The sequence below is a fragment of the Neovison vison genome, chromosome 11 (assembly GCF_020171115.1).
Source record: "Neovison vison isolate M4711 chromosome 11, ASM_NN_V1, whole genome shotgun sequence".
NCBI lineage: Eukaryota > Metazoa > Chordata > Mammalia > Carnivora > Mustelidae > Neogale > Neogale vison.
In genome coordinates, this window is record NC_058101.1 from 4,669,804 (window position 1) to 4,690,062 (window position 20,259).

Sequence of the window (20,259 nt, forward strand, 5' to 3'; positions counted from 1 at the left end):
CTAGGCTATAAATGATAGATCTCAGCCTCATCACTGTAAAAACAAGATTAATAACATTTACAATTAGAAGAGTCACCAAATCGACCTCTTTTTGCTTCAAAATGCTAAAAAATGATGCTTTGCCTATGCCGTAGCTTTTCTCCTCCCTCTGTGATCTTGAGCGGCCCCTTGAGCCCTCCGTCTCTCCTTTGTCTGCTCCACCAGGGGCCAAGACCTGCTGAGGCCGGAGTGGGCATATACAGTTGCAGTAATTCCACAGGAGGAGGGCAGTGTTCTCTCACTTCGGAGGAGAAAGCAGGAATGGCAGTCCTTTCCCTGTGTCTTCTCAAATTATGCCCAACAGAAAACCTGTCTTCTCTATCTTCATTCCACCAGATGCCTAGGGATCAAGCTTTGGAATATCTACACGTTTTCAAGAAGACATCTTATGGTGTGTCATTATGAATAATTCAGTAACAATAGCTGTAATTCCCTAACATCTGTCACCGGCTCAGCACTCTGCCACCTACTTTTCAAAAGTTATCTTGCGTATCTACTTACTCATCTATCTACCAAGTAGCTATTATCTCTTATTTTAAAGATGAGGAAACTGAAGGGCAAAGAAGTTGAGCAAGGTGTCTAAGTCATGGTCAATAAGAGTCAGTATTCAACCAGGTCAGCAGGTTCATGATCTTCCCACTGACCAAGATGGCTCAATTTGCAAACTTTAGAACCTTAGGAAAGGGGAAAATATGCTCTGTTTTTTGAAAATATTAAAAAAAAAAAAAAAAGAAAAGAATGGAACGCCGTGTAGGTAGTGAAATGTGGATATACTACCAAGCAAAGAAATCACTCCTCGCTTCCTTAGTAAACATACTGGTGTGAAATAAACGTTGGTCTTTTCATACTGAAACCCCCAAGGCCGTTTCAACATGATCTGAATATACCAAAGCCAGAGTTCCCTCCTATGCCCCCAAATGATGCAAATGTACATGCTTTCTTCTCACTGTGCCATGCTCTACTTTTTAATGCCACTGCGTTACATAAATCCCAAGTTTTCCATGCAAAGTGACAGATGGGGTGCATTGACGGCTCATGATGGCACATCAGCATTAAAACAGAATTAAATCCATGCAAATCATTGTATTGCATTTTCTGCTTTAAAAAAAGAAAAGAGAAGGGAAGAAAGGGAAGAATCATTAGAACAGCATCTTTTTTAGTTTAAAATCCTTCTGGGACACTAAAATGATGAATGAGAGAAGTTGTAACCATTTATTTTAGTACACAGCTACAGTGTCTATGTCATTTCAAACCAAAAGATGAGGCAAGCCTATAAAACAATGAGGCTTTAAAATCACACCGAAACTTGCACATCCAGGAGAACATAATCTCAGAGAGTTGTTTCATATTTGCAATAAAGATGCCGTCAGTGCTCAGGATGCACTTTCTGGAATGCCTTCAGAGAGAGAGTTCACAAATCACCGGAGGAAACTGAGCTTGTTGCTGCATAATTGTTCCCTGTTTTAACCAAAAATAATTACTGCTCTTCTTACCAGACAGGACTCTGGCTAACTCTTGGCATTTTGGTTATTTTTTAAAAGAATTTTTATTTATTTATTTGACACAGAGAAAGAGATCACAAGTAGGCAGAGAGGGAGGCAGAGAATGGGGAAGCAGGCTCCTTGCTGAGCAGAGAGCCCCATGTGGGGCTTGATCCCAGGACCCTGAGATCATGACCTGAGCAGAAGGCAGAGGCTTAACCCAGTGAGCCACCAGGGCACCCTCTTTGGTTGTTTTTAAAAATCAACTTCCGAAGGATGATTTACTGTCTCCACTGAGGATGTGATAAAGAAAATCCCATAGATTGTGAAGAAGATTTCAGCTCAGGGTTCTAAACATGTCTTGAGGAAAACGTGTGAAGACTTTCCAAAGGGAACCCCTTTCTAAGTAAGAATGTTCAGCTGCAGTGTCTCAAATTCTAGTGCATCTGTTTTTAAAAAAGATCAGTCCCTTTTGCTTTTCCATAATTACCCGTTTAGTAACCAAGTTGCAAAGGCAATCCAGTATCACTTTGAGCAGGTAAGGAGACTCCGTCCCGGGGAGGTGCTCCGAATGGAGAACGTCCTCCATCCTGACACCGATCAAGGCAAAGGCAGATCCGAGGATTCCAGTTTGCTGAGGTGCCTTCTTATGATTGAGGTCTTTGCCTCCATTCTGACTCATTCTCTGAGGACTGTGCAGTTCCCCGGGTGCTAAAAATGAGGACGCTAACTTGGCAGACGGCACGTGAGGCTTGCTCACCCCTGGGACATTCCAGATGCTCAGGATCATCTCGTTTTAATACTGGCCAAGTTTAGTTCATCTGCTCCCTGGAAAAACACCTCTTTTGTACTATACGTACTAGTCAGGCAAGGAAGACGTCCACACCAGGCCTCAGGAACGGAATGGATGGGAATTTTAACAAGGTGGGCCGCTTACTGTGGCAGCTTATCCCCAGCTGGTTCACAGACAAAGGAAAAGCTTCAGACTCCGAGGATCCCCGGCCCCGCGTTGGCTGATCAGGCCCCATGAGAGCTTCTCTCTATTTTCTCTGACATTTTCCCAAATTCTTCTCCGCATCTACGTTTCGATGCTGTTTCTCATTCGAAGTTCCTCATTCCTTTGTACTTCTACTCAAGTTTTTATTTCCAAATTGCCCTTGACGTTAAGTTTTCCCAATTTTATTGATCTTTCCCAAGACTTGAGGTTTGTGCTCATTATCTATTCTCCTGTTTTATACTGAATCAATGCCTCTGCTTATCTTTATGAATTCCTCTCTTTTGCTTTCCTTAGGTTTCTCTTGTGGTTTTGTAGCTTCACTTAGTCCATTTATTTTCATATTTTCTGCTCAATAATAAGAGCTAAAGCCATCAATTTTCTTGAGTATTATTTTGTCCACATCATTTAAGTTTTGAGGAGTTATTTCCTCCTCATCAACATTTCTTAATAGTTTGCTGTTTTGATGTCCTCTTAGAACGAGTAATTATTTAGGAGACTGTTTAAAAAATTCTAAATGGTTTGCCTTTTTGGTTTGGCCTTTTATTATTAATTTCTAATTATGTTTGATAAGTGCCAGAGAATGCGCTCAGTATAATTTCTTGTTCTTTAATTTATGGACGGCCTCCGTACGGTCTGTTTGTCTTAGTCTGCTCAGGCTACTATAACAAAAATATATAAACTGAGTGGCTCATGAACAAGGGAAATTTATTTCTTGTACTTCTGGAGACCGGAAGTCTGGAGCAGGGTGCCAGCTTGGTTAGGTTCTGCTGGGGGATCTTTTCTGGGTTGCAGACCACTGACTTCTCATTGTGTCTCCACGGCAGGGAACAGGGAAGCGGGGGGCAGCGAGCTCTCTTGTGACTGCCGTCAGTCAGTGTACTAATCCCATTCATGAGAGCACAGCCCTCATGACCTCATCTAACCCTTGTCACCTACCAAGGGTCTCACGTCCATATACCACTGCACAGGGAGGGGGCAGGATTGCAACATACACATCTCAGGACACAGGCATTCAGTCTATGGCACTGGTATTTGCTCAAGCTTTATAAATGGCCGTGACACACCCACACATAGTGACAGGCAGTACTCTACATGTTCCATGTGTATTAACTCATTAAATCCTCATAGTAGCTCTATTTTACAGATGAGAAAAATGAAGCACAAGGATTTCACCAAAGTAATTTTCCCAAAGTTGTACAGCCAGTGCACAGCAAAACTGAAATATGAACCCACTGGGTTTGGCTGCTAAGCTTCTGATCTTATCATAAGATGGTAAATGTTCCAAAAACATTTGAAAAAAGAAATATTTTTTCCTCCATAGGGCACTGTAATATTTGGAAAAAAATTTGTTTGCTAGACACTTTGGTCATTGTCTATTATAAACTCCCTGCCATGAGATGACTGTGCTTGTAGAGTTATTGTAAGACTGAATTGGGAGATTAGAAAACCTGTCAATGCTATTAATTACATTTATTCTTCCCCCAAATGTAATTTCCAGGCAACAGAGAAAATGACCCAAATTGCATAAAAGTAGGAGCGAGGGTTTTCATGAGACCATCCAGACATCAGAAAAGGTGTCAGTCAGCCGAGAGGGTACCTGGACGAGGAAGGAGTCGCTCTGGGCTGGGGCTCCCGAGTGCCTGTACCACACGATGCCTTCGTTGATGTCGTGCTGGGTGAAGGTGCTGGTGGGAGCTGCCGCCCTCCCGTCAGGCAGGGGCTGCCCTTCCTCCGCCGGGCTGTCCGCAGGCGTATCGACCAGCAGGACCACCTCTCCTAGGAAAGCCACAGAGTTAGTGAGGGGCTCTGGGAAACGGAAAAGTTGGTCAGAGCTCTCATCTCCTTGGCTACTATCTATTTATCTGTCTGTCTTCCTTCCTTCCTTTCTTTCTAACAGAAATTAGGTACTCCTTTGTTTTTAACCCAAGGCGAAGAAAAGTATGTTAACACAGAACGCAACAAGCATCATCAAATTCACCTCCAGACACAGAATTCCCAGTCTCTCAGCTAAAACACACTAAAAGTAATTCAAGGGCACTGCAGGTATGAAGTTACCGACTGTATCAATTAGGTCACATAAAATCGTGAAGATAGCAAACATTCACTGGCTGGATGGACTGGGCACCGGATGGGTTCATTTGTACCTGTAACTTCTGTGTAGCAGGAAATGAGTTCTAACCCACACGTTTTCAGTGTAAACACAATGGGAAATTTGAAAAAATTCAGAGTCACTCCTGGGAGAGTTCTGTACAATGAGAATGATATTAGCTGGCCCTGGGATGCTTAGGGTAGGGACCGCATGAAGCACATTATGTGACGGTTCAAACCTGGCTGCGTGAGCTTTACATGGGCTTCGTCAGCCTCTGTTCCTCTTAGTAAAATGAGAATCATTCATGGGTATTTAAAAAGGATGTTGGTCATCCTTTTCATTATATTATTTCATCCTTCTTTTTTTTTTTAAGATTTTATTTATTTATTTGACAGAGAGAGACACAGCGAGAGAGGAAACACAAGCAGGGGGAGTGACAGAGGGAGAAGCAGGCTTCCCGCAGAGCAGGGAGCCCGATGCGGGGCTCGATCCTGGGATCATGACCCAGGCTGAAGGCAGCCGCTTAATGACAGAGCCCCCCAGGCGCCCCTGATTTGATCCTTCTGAAGATGCTCTTATTATCTGCATTTAAAAGACAGGTCTTTAGGCTCAGAGAAGTTCAGTAACTTCTTCAGGTTCACAAATGGTATGTGAAGGAGTTGAGATTCGAATCCGAAGCTCAGGCTCTGGGTCATGAAACTCTGTCTCCAGTCACGGTTATTTTGTGTTCACAGTCCTGCATCTACCCTCCAAGAACTCATCTTGTTTTCTCCTCCATCATTCCGTAGACCTCACTGGGATGGAAGCAAGGAAACCTAAATCTGGTTCTAACGCTTGCTCTCGACCGGAAGCTACCGTTTTTGTTAGAGATTGCAAATATGGAGGTGGTACGGAAACAAGGGAAATTTCACCAGGACAGTATGCCCTCAAGTGTAGACTAAACAGGAGAACAGATGAGCTGCTGAAAACAGAAGCCAGGTTCTCATGAAAATCCACCTAATAATAACTCTGAGAGAAGCCTCTGTACCACGCAGATGGTAAGAGGAGGGAAGGAGGGAGAGGGAGAGGTTCTCCAGTGGGACACCCAGATCTTAGTACACTAAGTGTACTACACTCATTAGACAACTGAAAACACCCTTCAATTACACTAGAGCAATTTTCTAACTTGAAGGAAATATTCCTTCTAATATTTAGAGGCACTAAATTTTAATTCAAAATCAGCATAGTATCCTGGATGGTGATGAAGTACTGAAGTAAGGAAAAAGCCATCAGTAGTCTTCTTTATAAAATCATGTGTAGAATCAACTCACTCTAGTTTCCTTTTAGTATTGTTTCTCATTTATACCTAAGTCACAAATTCCATTAGCCATCTCTCTCTGGTTTGGCCTCTGTTCATAATATACGGGTTTTTCCAAGATATAGATTGTTTAGGAATGTGGGTACAGCTGCAAAATATTTGAAAGTAGACTTCTACAATGAAAATGTAAAGAGTAGAAAAATAGAAAATACTCAAATGCTAATTTCCTAACTGTTCTTCTTTATAATAGGAAAACTAAGCAGACCTAATGAAATAAACCTGTTTTTCCAGATTTAAAAAAAAATTGCCCTGTTATGCAGATGAACAGGAACCAGAGGATATTGACTAATCCCATAAATTTCAACTCAGATCATAGTGACTGAATGCGTGTTAGGTGCTAGCTATCATGCTAGCCCCTTCAGGAATGGGGATTCAAAGATAAGCAAGGCATAGTTCCTACCCGTAAGATCATCCCCCATAAGCAACCAGGAGCCACTGTGAGATTTCAGTAGGTGAATTGCACGAACTGACTTACAACACAAAATATATACGATCAGAACACAGGGAGCCTATGACCAACCTGTAAAGAGGCTGAGTTTTATTTTATAAAAATGGTAATCATAGTAATTAACATTTATGTAGACAGTTGGATCAATTGTGAGACAACTACAACATCCGGACGAACGGCAGTAAGTTTGGAAAGAAAGAAACAGACGTGAGAGTCACTAAGCAAGTGGAAGCAACAGACCTGGACACTTGTAGTTGTGAAGGGTGCGAGACGGGGAGGGACCCGGGAGTCCCCTGCTGACAGGAAGAGCAGCAATGCCCTGGATGCATGAGCGGGGGTGGGGGCAGCTCAGCACTGGGTCTGCTGAATACCAGATGCCTTTGTGCTAAGCCCATGAGGAGATGAAGAAGTATCAGTATTTTGTGGGTTCACCACAGCAAGGTGAGAGATTTTGTGTCGTACCCCACCTCTGCTTTTATTATGACCAATACAAGCAGCCAACCTTTTAGATATATGGAAATCCAGGCTTACAAAGCAGTCTAGGTTTAAAGAAAAGGAATAATAATCTCCACTTGGGATTTCCTTAATACCGATGTCTACGGTTGAATCAAGAATTCTGAGGGGGAAATTTGATAGGTATTAAAAATTAGAATCTCACTGGAACCTCCATGAATTATTTGGGGATTGACAAAATTTGCATTAAAGCTTTCTTACTCGATGCTAAATAATTTAGAGTTGGCAATGTGTTGGATGAAGTCAGGTTTTCCCCCTAATGATCCTTAAGTAACTTCACGAAAACCATCTCATTAAATTTATTTTCAAACTTGTGAAGTAGCTAAAGGTACAAGTACTCATCACCTTGTCCACACTCCTTCCTATCTGAGCGCAGCGATGAGGCTACAAGCGCTGGAATTTAGGTCCGTCACGCATTTGCAAGCAATTTACGTTTGGTTCAGTTCCCTGGTCAGGTCTTCACAAAACGTCGGAAGCCCAGCCGGGACATTCTAAGGTGAGGCGGGAATGCACAGCAGGTGGGGTCGCAGCGGGGAAGGGGTCCACAGATCCACACCACCGTGACAGACGGATGTGACCAGACGGTGTGCACTGGGCTTCCAGTTCCCACGGCCGCCTTCACTTCTGAGTGCTTCTTAAGGGTAATGTGATTGGATTATTACTAATAAGGAGCTCTGAACACCCAGAAGGAGGATTCTGTTCATAGGAAGAAGTTAATTAAGAGACTTATACTAGGATAGGGCCACAGGCAAGTCTACGTGGCATTATCAAGCCAAAATAGCTTAAAAAACAATTTAATTCAGCACTGTTCTTTTTAAGAGTTAAACAGAATATTGGAATATTGGGCTGTCTCTAGGAAATTAAATTTTTTGGCTTTTAATGATCAAGATAAAGGTAGAGAATTTAATACATCAAACGAGTCAAAGATTTTTAGAGCTGAAAAGGACTTAAACATTATCGAGCTGAAAATCAGTGGATAAAAGAACGCGAAGTTGAATAAGGTCGGTGGACTAATTAGTAGCATTGTATCCACTTGGCCTCCTGGTTTTGATAATTGTTCCATTGTTTTGCAAGATGGTATCATTGAGGGAAGCTAGATTAAAGGTATTCAAGGGCTCTTTGAACTATTTTTGCAACTTTACAGTAAGTCTAAAATTATTTTAAAATAAATAGTTAAAAAAAATTATCTAGCCTAGCCTTTCAAAGAAAACTAAGGCTCAAAGGAATCCACTTGCCTTTCTCAAAGTTACACAACTATAATAAAAGACACTCCAGCTAGAACAACAATTTTATAATTATATTAATTCTTAATTAGATTATGCTTTTCAATGACTTTGTTACATTGGAATTATTTTTATTTTTTTAAGTCTTTTTTATGTAAAGACTTTATTTATTTATTTGACAGAGATCACAAGTAGGCAGGGAGGCAGGCAGAGAGAGGAGGAAGCAGGCTCCCCGCTGAGCAGAGAACCCGATGTGGGACTCGATCCCAGGACCCTGGGATCAGACCTGAGCCGAAGGCAGAAGCTTTAACCCACTGAGCCATCCAGGCACCCCAAGTCTTCTTTTTTTTTTGAGAGAGAGAGAGAGAGAGAGAGAGTGTGTGTGAGTGGGGGGTAGGGGGGTAATGGGAGGGACAGAGGGAGAGGAAGAGAGAATCTTAAGCAGGCTCCACACTCATGGTGCAGAGCCTGATGTGGGGCTCCATTTCAGGACCCTGAACACACGGCCTGAGTTATAATCAAGAGTCGGTTGCTTGACACACTGAGCCACCCAGGTGCCCCATTGGAATTACTTTTAAATTGTACAAGTTGACTTTTTCTCCCTCCCTAGAGAAAATAAGTAATTTTTAAAATCTGGAAACCAGAGAAATACAGATTATTATTCCTGTGCTATTTAATATTTAACATGCCAAGAAAGTTTTTATTTGTAGTGAATAAATATTTTTCACTTTGAAAAATATAATTTTCATTTTCAGGTGATCTTTTTAATTCTTTTAAAAAACATACCTGCCTATTCTTTTATTTTTATGGTCTTGGTTATTGCCTTACAGTTGCAATTCCTTCTTTTGTGTCTTTAAATCATTTTAATATACTTGTTTTATAGTTTTTATGATTATTCCTTTGTTCAAAATCGGAATTTTAAACATTTTGTTCATTTTTCTTATGATACTATGGACTGTTTCCTCATTTGTTCTGTAATTTTGAATTCTGAGCTAATCTTCAGCAGTTTGGGCTATGAGAATCCTGAAATTCGGAGTTGAGGGTGGACGTTCCACAACAGTTTCTACCAGTTTCTGCAAGGGATCCAAGAATTATCATTGGCCTGAGATTAATATTCATATGAATGTCTCAGCTTTGAGTTTCTCAGACCATGGGCAAGTATAACTTCATCCTGAATCTGCGGGAGAAACAGGCCTGCAGTTCTTCCTTGGCAGACATTTTTGCTCCACTCCAAGCCCTGGGAAACACAGGAGGGTATCTTTGCCATCTCTCTGGGCTTGTGCCCTTCTTGTTTTCTATTCTGTCCCTCGAAATGAAAGTCTTTCCAGAGTCCCAGTTTTTGCAAGATCTTAACTTTTCTATTTCTGCATGGCATTACCTCTTGAGCCCTCGGGTTACGGGAACGCATACAAGCCTCTCAGGGAAGCTGTTCCATCAGCGTATGCCCAGACTGGCTTTAAGCTCCTTCTCTGCTTGCTACCTGGAGATTTCTCTCTATTCTTGAAAGGTCAGCCACGAGGGCCCTATAATTCTTATCATCTTTTATCCACCATTTCTAGATGATGACGAGCACAAAATTTTCAAGTTATCATTCTCTACTATCTTGCTAGGAATAGAAGTAACAACAAAGATCTTTAAAAATGTTTTTATGTAAAACTTTTTTTTTTTTTTTTAAGTCTCAACAAGAAGTCTGGCGATGTTCTGGAGGGGGCATAAGGTGGAGTATAAGAGCCCGAGCTTCAAAATTAAACTGATATTATTAGCTATATATGCTAAAATGAACTATGTATTAGCAAGTTACTTTCTCTGTAAAGTGAATCTATTTTAAAACTTAAATTTTGGATTTCATGTATACTCACAGAAAATTTAAATTTTGTAGTTTCTCAAGTACAGATCCTTTACCTCTTTTGTTAGGTTTATTCCCAGGTATCTTATGGTTCTTGGTGCTATAGTAAATGGAATCACTTCTCTAGTTTCCCTTTCTGTATTTTTGCATTGTTAGAGAAAATACAGAATGCTCATGAAAGAAATTGAAGAAGACACAAAAAGATGGAAGACCATTCCATGCTCTTGGATCGGAAGAATAAACATTGTTAAAATGTCTATACTGCCTAGAGCAATCTATACTTTTAATGCCATTCCGATCAAAATTCCACTGGTATTCTTCAAAGAGCTGGAGCAAATAATCCAAAAATTTGTATGGAATCAGAAGAGAGCCTGAATCGCTAAGGAAATGTTGAAAAACAAAAATAAAGCTGGGGGCATCACGTTACCTGATTTCAAGCTTTATTACAAAGCTGTGATCTCCAAGACAGCACGGTACTGGCATAAAAACAGACACATAGACCAGTGGAACAGAGTAGAGAGCCCAGATATAGACCCTCAACTCTATGGTCAATTAATCTTCGGCAAAACAGGAAAAAATATACAGTGGAAAAAAGACAGTTTCTTCAATAAATGGTGCTGGGAAAACTGGGCAGCTATATAGAAGAATGAAACTCGACCATTCTCTTACACCGTACACAAAGATAAACTCGAAATGGATAAAAGACCTCAACGTGAGACAGGAATTCATCAGAATCCCAGAGGAGAACATAGGCAGTAATCTCTTCCATATCAGCCACAGCAACTTCTTTCAAGATATGTCTCCAAAGGCAAAGGAAACAAAAGCGAAAATAAACTTTTGGGACATCATCAAAATCAAAAGCTTCTGCACAGCAAAGGAAACAGTCAAAAAAACAAAGAGGCAACCCACGGAATGGGAGAAGATATTTGCAAATGACAGTACAGACAAAAGGTTGATATCCAGGATCTATAATGAACTCCTCAAACTCAACACACACGAAACAGGCAAACACATCAAAAAATGGGCAGAAGATATGAACAGACACTTCTCCAATCAAGACATACAAATGGCTATCAGACACATGAAAAAATGCTCATCATCACTAGCCCTCAGGGAGATTCAAATTAAAACCACATTGAGATATCACCTTACACCAGTTAGAATGGCCAAAATTAACAAGACAGGAAACAACATGTGTTGGAGAGGATGTGGAGAAAGGGGAACCCTCTTCCACTGTTGGTGGGAATGCAAGTTGGTGCAGCCTCTTTGGAGAACAGTGTGGAGATTTCTCAAGAAATTAAAAATAGAACTTCCCTATGACCCTGCCATTACACTCCTGGGTATTTATCCCAAAGATACAGATGTCATGAAAAGAAGGGCCATCTGTACCCCAATGTTTATAGCAGCAATGGCCACGGTCACCAAACTGTGGAAAGAACCAAGATGCCCTTCAACGGACGAATGGATAAGGAAGATGTGGTCCATATACAGTATGGAGTATTATGCCTCCATCAGAAAGGACGAATACCCAACTTTTGTAGCAACATGGATGGGACTGGAAGAGATTATGCTGAGTGAAATAAGTCAAGCAGAGAGAGTCAATTACCACATGGTTTCACTTATTTGTGGAGCATAACAAATAGCATGGAGGACAAGGGGTGTTAGAGAGGAGAAGGGAGTTGGGGTAGATTGGAAGGGGAGGTAAACCATGAGAGACTATGGACTCTGAAAAACAATCTGAGGGGTTTGAAGTGGCGGGGGGGTGGGAGGTTGGGGTACCAGGTAGTGGGTATTATAGAGGGCACGGATTGCATGGAGCACTGGGTGTGGTGAAAAATAATGAATACTGTTTTTCTGAAAATAAATAAGTTAATTAAAAAAAGAAAATTTAAATTTTAGATTTCATATATACTAACAGGTCTACATTACTTAGCGTATCACCTGATACAGAATATGTATACAGTATCACAGTCATTTTGATGATTCTGTGTTTAAATGAGACCTGTGAGGTATTAGAAAGTCCGTATCATTGGAATCACAACCTCGCTGCATGGCATCATACCATAGCAAGTCCAAGACTGCTGGATACAATGATGAGATCACGAGAAAGGAAAAGAAAAGTTACCAAATTGTGGGTGGTCCTGGGTAATTTTGTAGATGATTTCTGAGGCACTGGCACCTGGAGCTTCAGCCTGTAAGATTCTGTTGGTAATCTGCAGCATCCCGCCTTCTGGAACCCACACCATTGAGTTAGCCATAAGCCGGAGACCTGCGTCATTCTAGAATAAGGAAAGAGTACAGAGTTAAGCCCAAGCCAAAACAAACATATATATATGTTTGTATATATGATTTGTAAATAGAATTTGTATATAATAATGTATATAATATACATTATATATAATGTGTGTATGTGTATATATATGTGTGTGCATATATATGTATATATGTGTGTATATGTGTGTGTATATATATACTATATATAATATATATTATATACATTATTATATGCAAATTCTATTTACAAATCATATATACAAATTTATAAATATATAATATGTATTTTTATAAATATATATTTCTCTGCGTATGTGTGTGTGTGTATACACATACGTGTATATATATATGTATATATCAGCCCTTAGAAACATAAGTCATCAGGTACTATTGTTGCCAGCCATCATCTAATAAGAGGTATTCATAGCTCCAGAGTCGCACTATGGATTACGTATGTATATTGTGTATAGACACATGTATGTGTATGTATATATGTACATATCCTATTTTTTTCCTTTACTTTATCATAAGCAAATAACTTTTCTCATTCATCCATTTCTTTCTTTCATTCGTCCCCCTCACTGTCCCTCTACTCTCCCCACCCACTCCTACTCAAGCACTACACACTAAGCACCCGTCAGAGGCTGGCTCTCTTGCCAGAGGCCCGGGATATATAAGAATGCCTAAACAAGATGTCGTACAGTCTAGTCGTCCTGCCACAGACAACTAATCAGGGCATATCACAATGGTACTCTGTAAGAGGCTGGAGCAGGGTGCTGTGGGAGAATAAAGGAAAAAGGGGTTTCCTCTTTGGGGGAGGAATGCTCAGGAAGGCTTTTCTATGGAAATATCATTTAACTCTCGAATGGCCAAAACATTGCCCTTCTAAGAGAGAAGTACTGAAATGGACTCTGTGCAGAGGCAAAGACATGAGACAATGCACTGTGCCTGGGCAAGAAGAATTTATGGGGCCAGGAGAGGGGTGAATAAGAAGGGACATCTCTTGAAGTTGGCTAGCAGAAGGTAGAGGATGTACTAAAGGTCTCCATTTATCTTGTAAGCCCAGTAAAGTCAACACGCGTCTTCAGGGAAGGAAGGGGAATGAACAGTGTGGGGTTTATGAAGTTTCCGTTAGCAGGAGATGGAAGGGGCTAGAACTGACATGTGTCTGGGGCTATAGAAACCATTTAACAAATTCTTGTAATGGCTCAGGTGAGAGAAGATGAAACAGTCATTGCCGTGGGAACAGAGAGTTAGAACCAGTTTCCAGAAACACTAGAGGCCAAACTGACAGGCCTTGATGACTGAAAGCAAAGCCTTAGAAACAACAGCTGGGAGGAGCTGACTGGAAGAAATCACCTCTTTCGCCCCTCCCACCCCGAGAAGGCAACCATTTTAGTTGCTAAAGCTACTGTCACGAAGCATTCTCGATTTGCAAGGTGTGCGCCTCTTCCAAAGTCTCATGACTGACATTTTCCACGGAAGGAGGTTAGTGAGTCTGTGTTCAGCTTTCAATCTGTTTTCGTACTTCAAAAATCAGTAAATCTGGTGTTCTAAAACGGCATTTCAACGGGGACGTTTTATAAATTATTGTTATTACTTTCAAATATGCCAACATTTGAAACACCAGAACAGAGCAATACCCCTCCCAGGAGGGGCAGATTCAGGGCAGAAGACAACAAATGGGCTTTTTCAGTCACTTGGCATAAGAGCATTTGCTCCCCACAAGAGGTGGTCCTGGCCATTTTCACTACAGTCACCAGGGAACCGAGTCAAACAGTGCCCAGGAGAACAGCAGCAGAAGCATCTTCTATTATGATCAGTGCTCAGGGGCAAACTCCCTAGAATTTTCTCCCTTCACGATTGATACAGCATATTAGTTACAAAAACATCAAAATGTGCCAAGAATTTTCCTCTATACTTAGCCCCCCCGCCCCAAATTCTGGGGGTAAAGTCCCAATTAACTCCAGCAGAGTTTCATATAAGATAATACACTCAGACCCAGGCATCTTAATTGCCAGAAATCTCTCTAATAGCAGCTGCCTCGTCAAGTCTGATCATGGTTACAGAAATCAGTCATACACCAACAACCAAATTATGGGACTGATAAGGCAATGTGGTTTTTCATATTCCAAGCAAGTAAGTACTGTGACCTGAATGCATGTCCCCAGATGTCCCTCCCACTACATTTCTATCTTGGCCATACTTTACCAACACAATTCTCTAATTCCTTGTGACTGTAAATCTTTAGGAGACAGTACTCCTTTTATGTCAGTGTTAGAACAAACATCGAGAAGTGCTAGGCAACATCTGGAAGCTTATTACAAGTTAAGAATCTCAGACCCCATCCCAGATTCTAAATTAGATCTGCATTTTATTTTTTTCACCAACTTTACTGAAGTATATTTGACAAATAAAACTTGTACGTAGGTAAGGTGCACACTATGCTGTTTTGATATACATATACATTGTGAAAATCAGGCTAATTAGGAAATCTATCTCTCATATAGCTATACTTTTGTGTGTGTATGTGGTAAAAACACTGAAGGTCAACGCACTCCGCAAATTTCGGGTATTTGATACAGTATCAAGTATAGCCACCATGCTATACATTGTATCTCCAGAATTTACTCATCCCTGGTAACTGAACCTCTATATCCTTTGACTAACATCTCCCCATTTCTCCTACCTCAGCCCCTGGCAACCACCATTCTGCTCTGCTATTAAGAACTGGGCTTTTAAAGATTCCAAAATAAATGAGACCATGCAGAATTTGTCTTTTTTCTGTCTGGCTTATTCTACTTAGCATGATGTTTTTCAAGCTCATCTATGCTGTCACAAATGACAGGATTTCCTTTTTTAAGGCTGAATAATATTCCATTAGATACATAGATCACATTTTCTTTATCCATTTTTTAAAAATACTTATTTATTTTAGAGAGAGAAAGCAAGCAAGCGGGGGTGGGGAGGAGCAGAGGGTGAGGGAGAGAGAACCCTGAGGCTGACCCCCCACACTGGGTGTGAAGCCTGATGTGGGGCTTGATCCCAGGACCCCAAGATCATGGCCTGAGATGAAATCAGGAACTGGAGCTCAACCAACTGAGCCAACGAGGTGCCCCTCTCTTTATCCTTTTATCCATCAAGAGACACTTAGGCTCTTTTCATACTTTGCCTGTTGTGACTAATGTTACAATAAACATGTGAGTACGTATATCTCTTTGAGACACAGATTTCATTTCTTTTAGATATATACCTGAAAGTGAGGTTGCTGGATCATATGACAGCTCTGTTTTTAGTTTTCTGAGGACCCTCCATACTGTTTTCCATAATGGCTGCATCAATTTACATTCCCATCGAGAGTGTATACAGGTTCCCTGTTCCCAGTACCTTCAACAACTCTTGTTATCTTTTGCCTTTTTGACAACAGCCATTCTAACAGGTATGAGGTGATAACTCATTGTGGTTTTGATTTGCATTTCCCTGATGATGAGTGATACTGAATGCATTTTCATGTACCTGTTGGCCATTTTATGTCTTCTTTTGAGAAAGGTCCGTGCAGGTCCTAAGGCCACTTAATTGGATGATAAAGATGATGATTTTGCTATTGAGTTGTCTGAGTTCCTCATATGGTCTAGATATTAATCCTTTATCAGATATATGGTTTCAAATATTTTCTCCCATTTGGTAGGCTGCCTTTTCATTTCATTGACTGTTTACTTTGCCATACAGCTTTATACTCTGATGTGTTTCCACTTGTATTTGAAGAGGATTCCCAGGGGATGTGGAGTCACGCTAAAGCAGGAGAAGCAGAGCTCAGGAAAGAAATAGTAATGGGTCCAGAGTGGTTCTCCTGAACCCCCCAGACAGGTCCTCTGGTTCTCCTGAACCCCCCAGACAGGTCTTTCAGAATATTTACATTTATAACTTCTGTTTCCGAATCATTTGTTTATAATACATAAGAAGAAACAGACAACTATCTAAGGGAAAGAAGTATAATTCTTCCCACTCATTATGATGAAGATGGTTTTATAAGTCGTCTTCTTCTGGGAGAGAGCCCAGGGAAGATTCAGGAAGAAATGAATACAAGCCTATATATCATCTTTTCTATAGTTAAAGTGTCCAGAAAATCCAAACAAATTTTAACACATTTCCCCAATGATTCTGACATTTTGCAATTTCTTTATCTCCTTGTAGTTTTTTTTTTCCTTCTGCACAATGGTGCATATATCCCTGTAAGCTCAAGAAATTAGCCATAACATGAGCTGAATAATCTCCTGCCTAGTGATGTTTTATATGTCCTTCGGGGTACCACATTAGAAAGCAATAAAATCCCAAAAAGGGGTTATGGGGGCATAATCAAAAGAGTGCTTTGAATTAAATAGTTCTTCTATTTCATTTCATAAAACAATGGGCATAGGGAAATGTTGGCAATAAAGTTTGGCCGTTATATATTGTGTTACAAATAAAAATAATGTTGTAAACCAGAAGTGAGGGCCTAAGCTTCTATCATTAGGAGGAAAAATCTCACAAATAAAATGAAAACTTCCTCCCCTAAAATAAACGTTGGGGCATACATGATGATTTCAAATGAGAGTGTACCCTAACCCCAGATCCAACTACTCAAGCTAAAAAATTTTAAAACTTAATCAAATATTAAAGGACTATAATTGGATATAATAACAGTCCTAAGATTTTATTTATTTTGTTAAAAAATGCCTTATTTTGCAAAGGTTCATTTATACCATAGTTTTTAAAATGCAGCCTTTAAGGACACTGTGGATTTTAGGGAAGGATCATGTAGGGTAGACATATAAAGTGAAACTTGGATGCTATTTGCCAGGATAAAGGATGGAAAGATAATTGGACTGTTTTGGTGTTTGTCAGTGGGTGTATGCTCCTCAGAAGCTCTGTTCCTTCAGGTCAAGAATATAGAACCTTCTCTCCATGTAGATTTCAACTACTTCATAAAGAAAATTTAGTAATTAGATAGAACCATTTATTGAATGTATACTCTGAGCAACATACCTTATAAGATACCAAATTGAACAAGCTAAGTAAGTCCATAAAAGATGAAACCCTGGGGCACCTGGGTGGCTCCGCCGTTGGGCACCTGCCCAGAATCCCGGGATCAAGTCCCATGTCCAGCTCCTTGCTCAGCAGGAGTCTGCTTCTCTCTCTGACCCTCACCCTGCTTGTTCTCTCTCTCTCTCTCAATAAATAGATTAAAACCTTTAAAAAAAAAAAAAAGGTGAAACCCTGACATGCGGTAAGGATTTATTTATTTATGAGAGAGACTCTTATTCAAAAACGTAACACTTTTGTTTCATACTTCTAATTGTCCCAAGCACCCTTATTATCAAGAGGCATCCACGCCAGACAACCACTGGGGGGACAAGTGTTAAGAAAATTGGGGAAAGCACAATCAGGCCGCTAGTCACACACAAGCCTTACCAAGGGCAAACAGCCAGAGCAGACTTAGCAACAGAATTTTCCATCCAGTTCATAGCATGATACTTGGGGGATTTTCACATCAAAGCATTACCCGATGGCAGAAGGTAACTGCTCAAACAACAACAAATGAGGTCACAAAGATCATCAGATTTATTGCCAAAGTGGAAAAGGAGGCATGATTTCCAGAGATGCCTTAATGAAAAAGAAGCTTAGCTTGAAAGACTGGCAGTGGAGAGAAACCCACCAATAAGCTTTTCCCTGCCTACATTTTAGCCCTTATTAGATGCCGAAATGCTTTAAAATCATATCTCCAGTGGGCTCGGGTTTGGTAATCCACACAATTAATGAAAGCCTGTTGAGCAAGCATTCTTTATTACCTTTTAATCTTCTTGATTTCTTTTGCCTCCTCCCCACCCCAACAGAGCATGTTTCGACATCAGTCCTGAATCTATTTTCTCTTCAGCAACTCAGCATAAACCTGGAGGGCAGTACATTTCCTCACTGCCAGGCCAAGGATGAAACTTTGGAGGAAGTGATGCAGAACTTGAGAAACGCGAGTGGGGCCGACCGCTCCCACGCTTAGTCCCCAGAGAGGGCACCCCAGCATCAGCAGAGGGGGCTTGAAGGCTTCTCATCGGATGCAAGAGACAGATTCTAACGTAGGAACACAGGAACTAGCCTCACTCAAGCTGTTGCCTCCCTCCAAATATCTACCCACCCAACAAAAATGTGCTGAACTCCTGCGATGTGCCTTGCTCAAGAGAGGAAGACTGAAAGACTTGTGCTCACACACAGTTTTCTCTCCCTCTCCCTCTCTCTCTCCTTACACTTGTGTCAGTGGGTTAAGTTTTCTACTGAACAACATTGGGATTAATTTGTACGTCCATTCCTCAGGAATTAGACCTAATCCCCTTCACCATGACACTTAAACCACCAGGTAGACATCAGCCAGTAATTGGCCTGACTTCAAGTTGAATACACAGGCGGGCTCCGTGTAGGGACTTGGATGCCCACCTTCAGAAGAGGCTATCAGAATGAAATCAGTCATGTCTGACGATACATGTACTGGAAGCCATTAACAGCTGAAGGATTTTTTTTCTTCCTGGGCTCTGGCAGACTTAGGATTATAAATAGCTTCACTTGTAACAAGATGTGGTGAGTCCACAGGGAAGATTCCAGGAGGCTTAGGGCCCAGACTGCTTGGATAGGACATTGACAAAATGACTAAATTGCTGTCTCCATTCTGTCAATTAGGGGGATCAGAATATATATGACCAAAACATCAAAAAATATGGGCTAGAATGAGAAAAGCTATGTGGGTTACGTGTGATGGGCCAGAACACACTTGAGTCAAAACCACAGCTCCAATAGGAAATACCTTTATAAAAAAATAAACATTTTTAAACTTTAAAAAATGTTTTTATACCTTTTCTTCAGTTTCCCTTTTTTGGAAAATTAGAGATAATAATTGCACAAACATCCTGGAAGGATCATGAGCATCAAATGAAATAATTTACATCAACACGACTGATCCAATAAAGGTTAAAAACAAAACAAACAAAAACACCTCCCACCCATAGCAGAACTTCTAATAGAAGAAATAAGGTCAGGGTGCCTGGGTGGCTCAGTGGGTTAAAGCCTCTACCTTCAGCTCAGGTCATGATCTCAGGGTCCTGGGATCGAGTCCCGCATTGGGCTTTCTGCTCAGTGGGGAGCCTGCTTCCTCCTCCCTCTCTCTGCCTGCCTCTCTGCCTACTTGTGATCTCTGTCTGTCAAATAAATAAATAAAATCTTTAAATAAAAAAAGAAGAAGAAATAAGGTCATATGGCCCCACTCCTAACCTTCTTCATTAAAATATTGTAAAAATCAATATAAGAGATTTAAAGAAAAAGTACTTTGAATTCATGAATGGAAATATAGTATGCATTTGTAAAATATCAGTATTCCAGAGTCAGATTTATTAGTACGTCCTGATGGATGCTGCTTTCATTATCCCAGTTCATTGGCTTAGAAGCCATTAATTAGTTCACCAGACGGACACAAAAGCACAACATACAGGAGGGAGTGATTGCAGAGGAGGGAGGGACAGACACTGTAACACTGACATGAATCCCAACGTATAAGTGCGACAAGAATTCTCAAGTTCTGTGCTTATGTCTTATTTATAAATTAAACTCTAATTTTTGCTTGTTTTGTTTTGGTGGTCAAAGCAGTTAAAATCCTAGACACACCCTTCAACCTTAGACCCCAGCATAGGACGGTGCCATCCCCCGAACCCATCTCCAAATGTGGAGACTGAAACCACTACAGGAAAGGCAGTGGCAGGCATTGCACTGAAATCCTGTAACAATCTTTGGAAGGAAACCAAGCAGGAAGAAAAGAAACTTTCTGTGTCTGTCTAGACTTCATCTCTTCAGAACTACACCTCATCTCCCAGGGCAATTGCAAGAGGGTGATAATTAGGATTCGCTACCAGGTGGCTATCTGCCAATTCTATTCTCACAATCAGCCTTCACTTACTCCCCTCTATCTCATGCCAC

At 40.8% G+C, this 20,259-nt stretch overlaps 1 protein-coding gene across 1 annotated transcript in view; it reads right to left on the reverse strand.

Moving 5' to 3' along the window:
• FRAS1 (Fraser extracellular matrix complex subunit 1) overlaps positions 1-20,259 on the reverse strand; it is a 405,465-nt gene that overhangs the window by 116,359 nt on the left and 268,847 nt on the right. Inside the window, exons 30-31 of the mRNA XM_044225418.1 lie at positions 12,119-12,272; positions 4,115-4,293 (exon numbers count right to left, since the gene is read on the reverse strand). Coding sequence (XP_044081353.1) covers positions 4,115-4,293; positions 12,119-12,272 — 333 coding nt within the window. The remainder of the gene's footprint in view (positions 1-4,114; positions 4,294-12,118; positions 12,273-20,259) is intronic.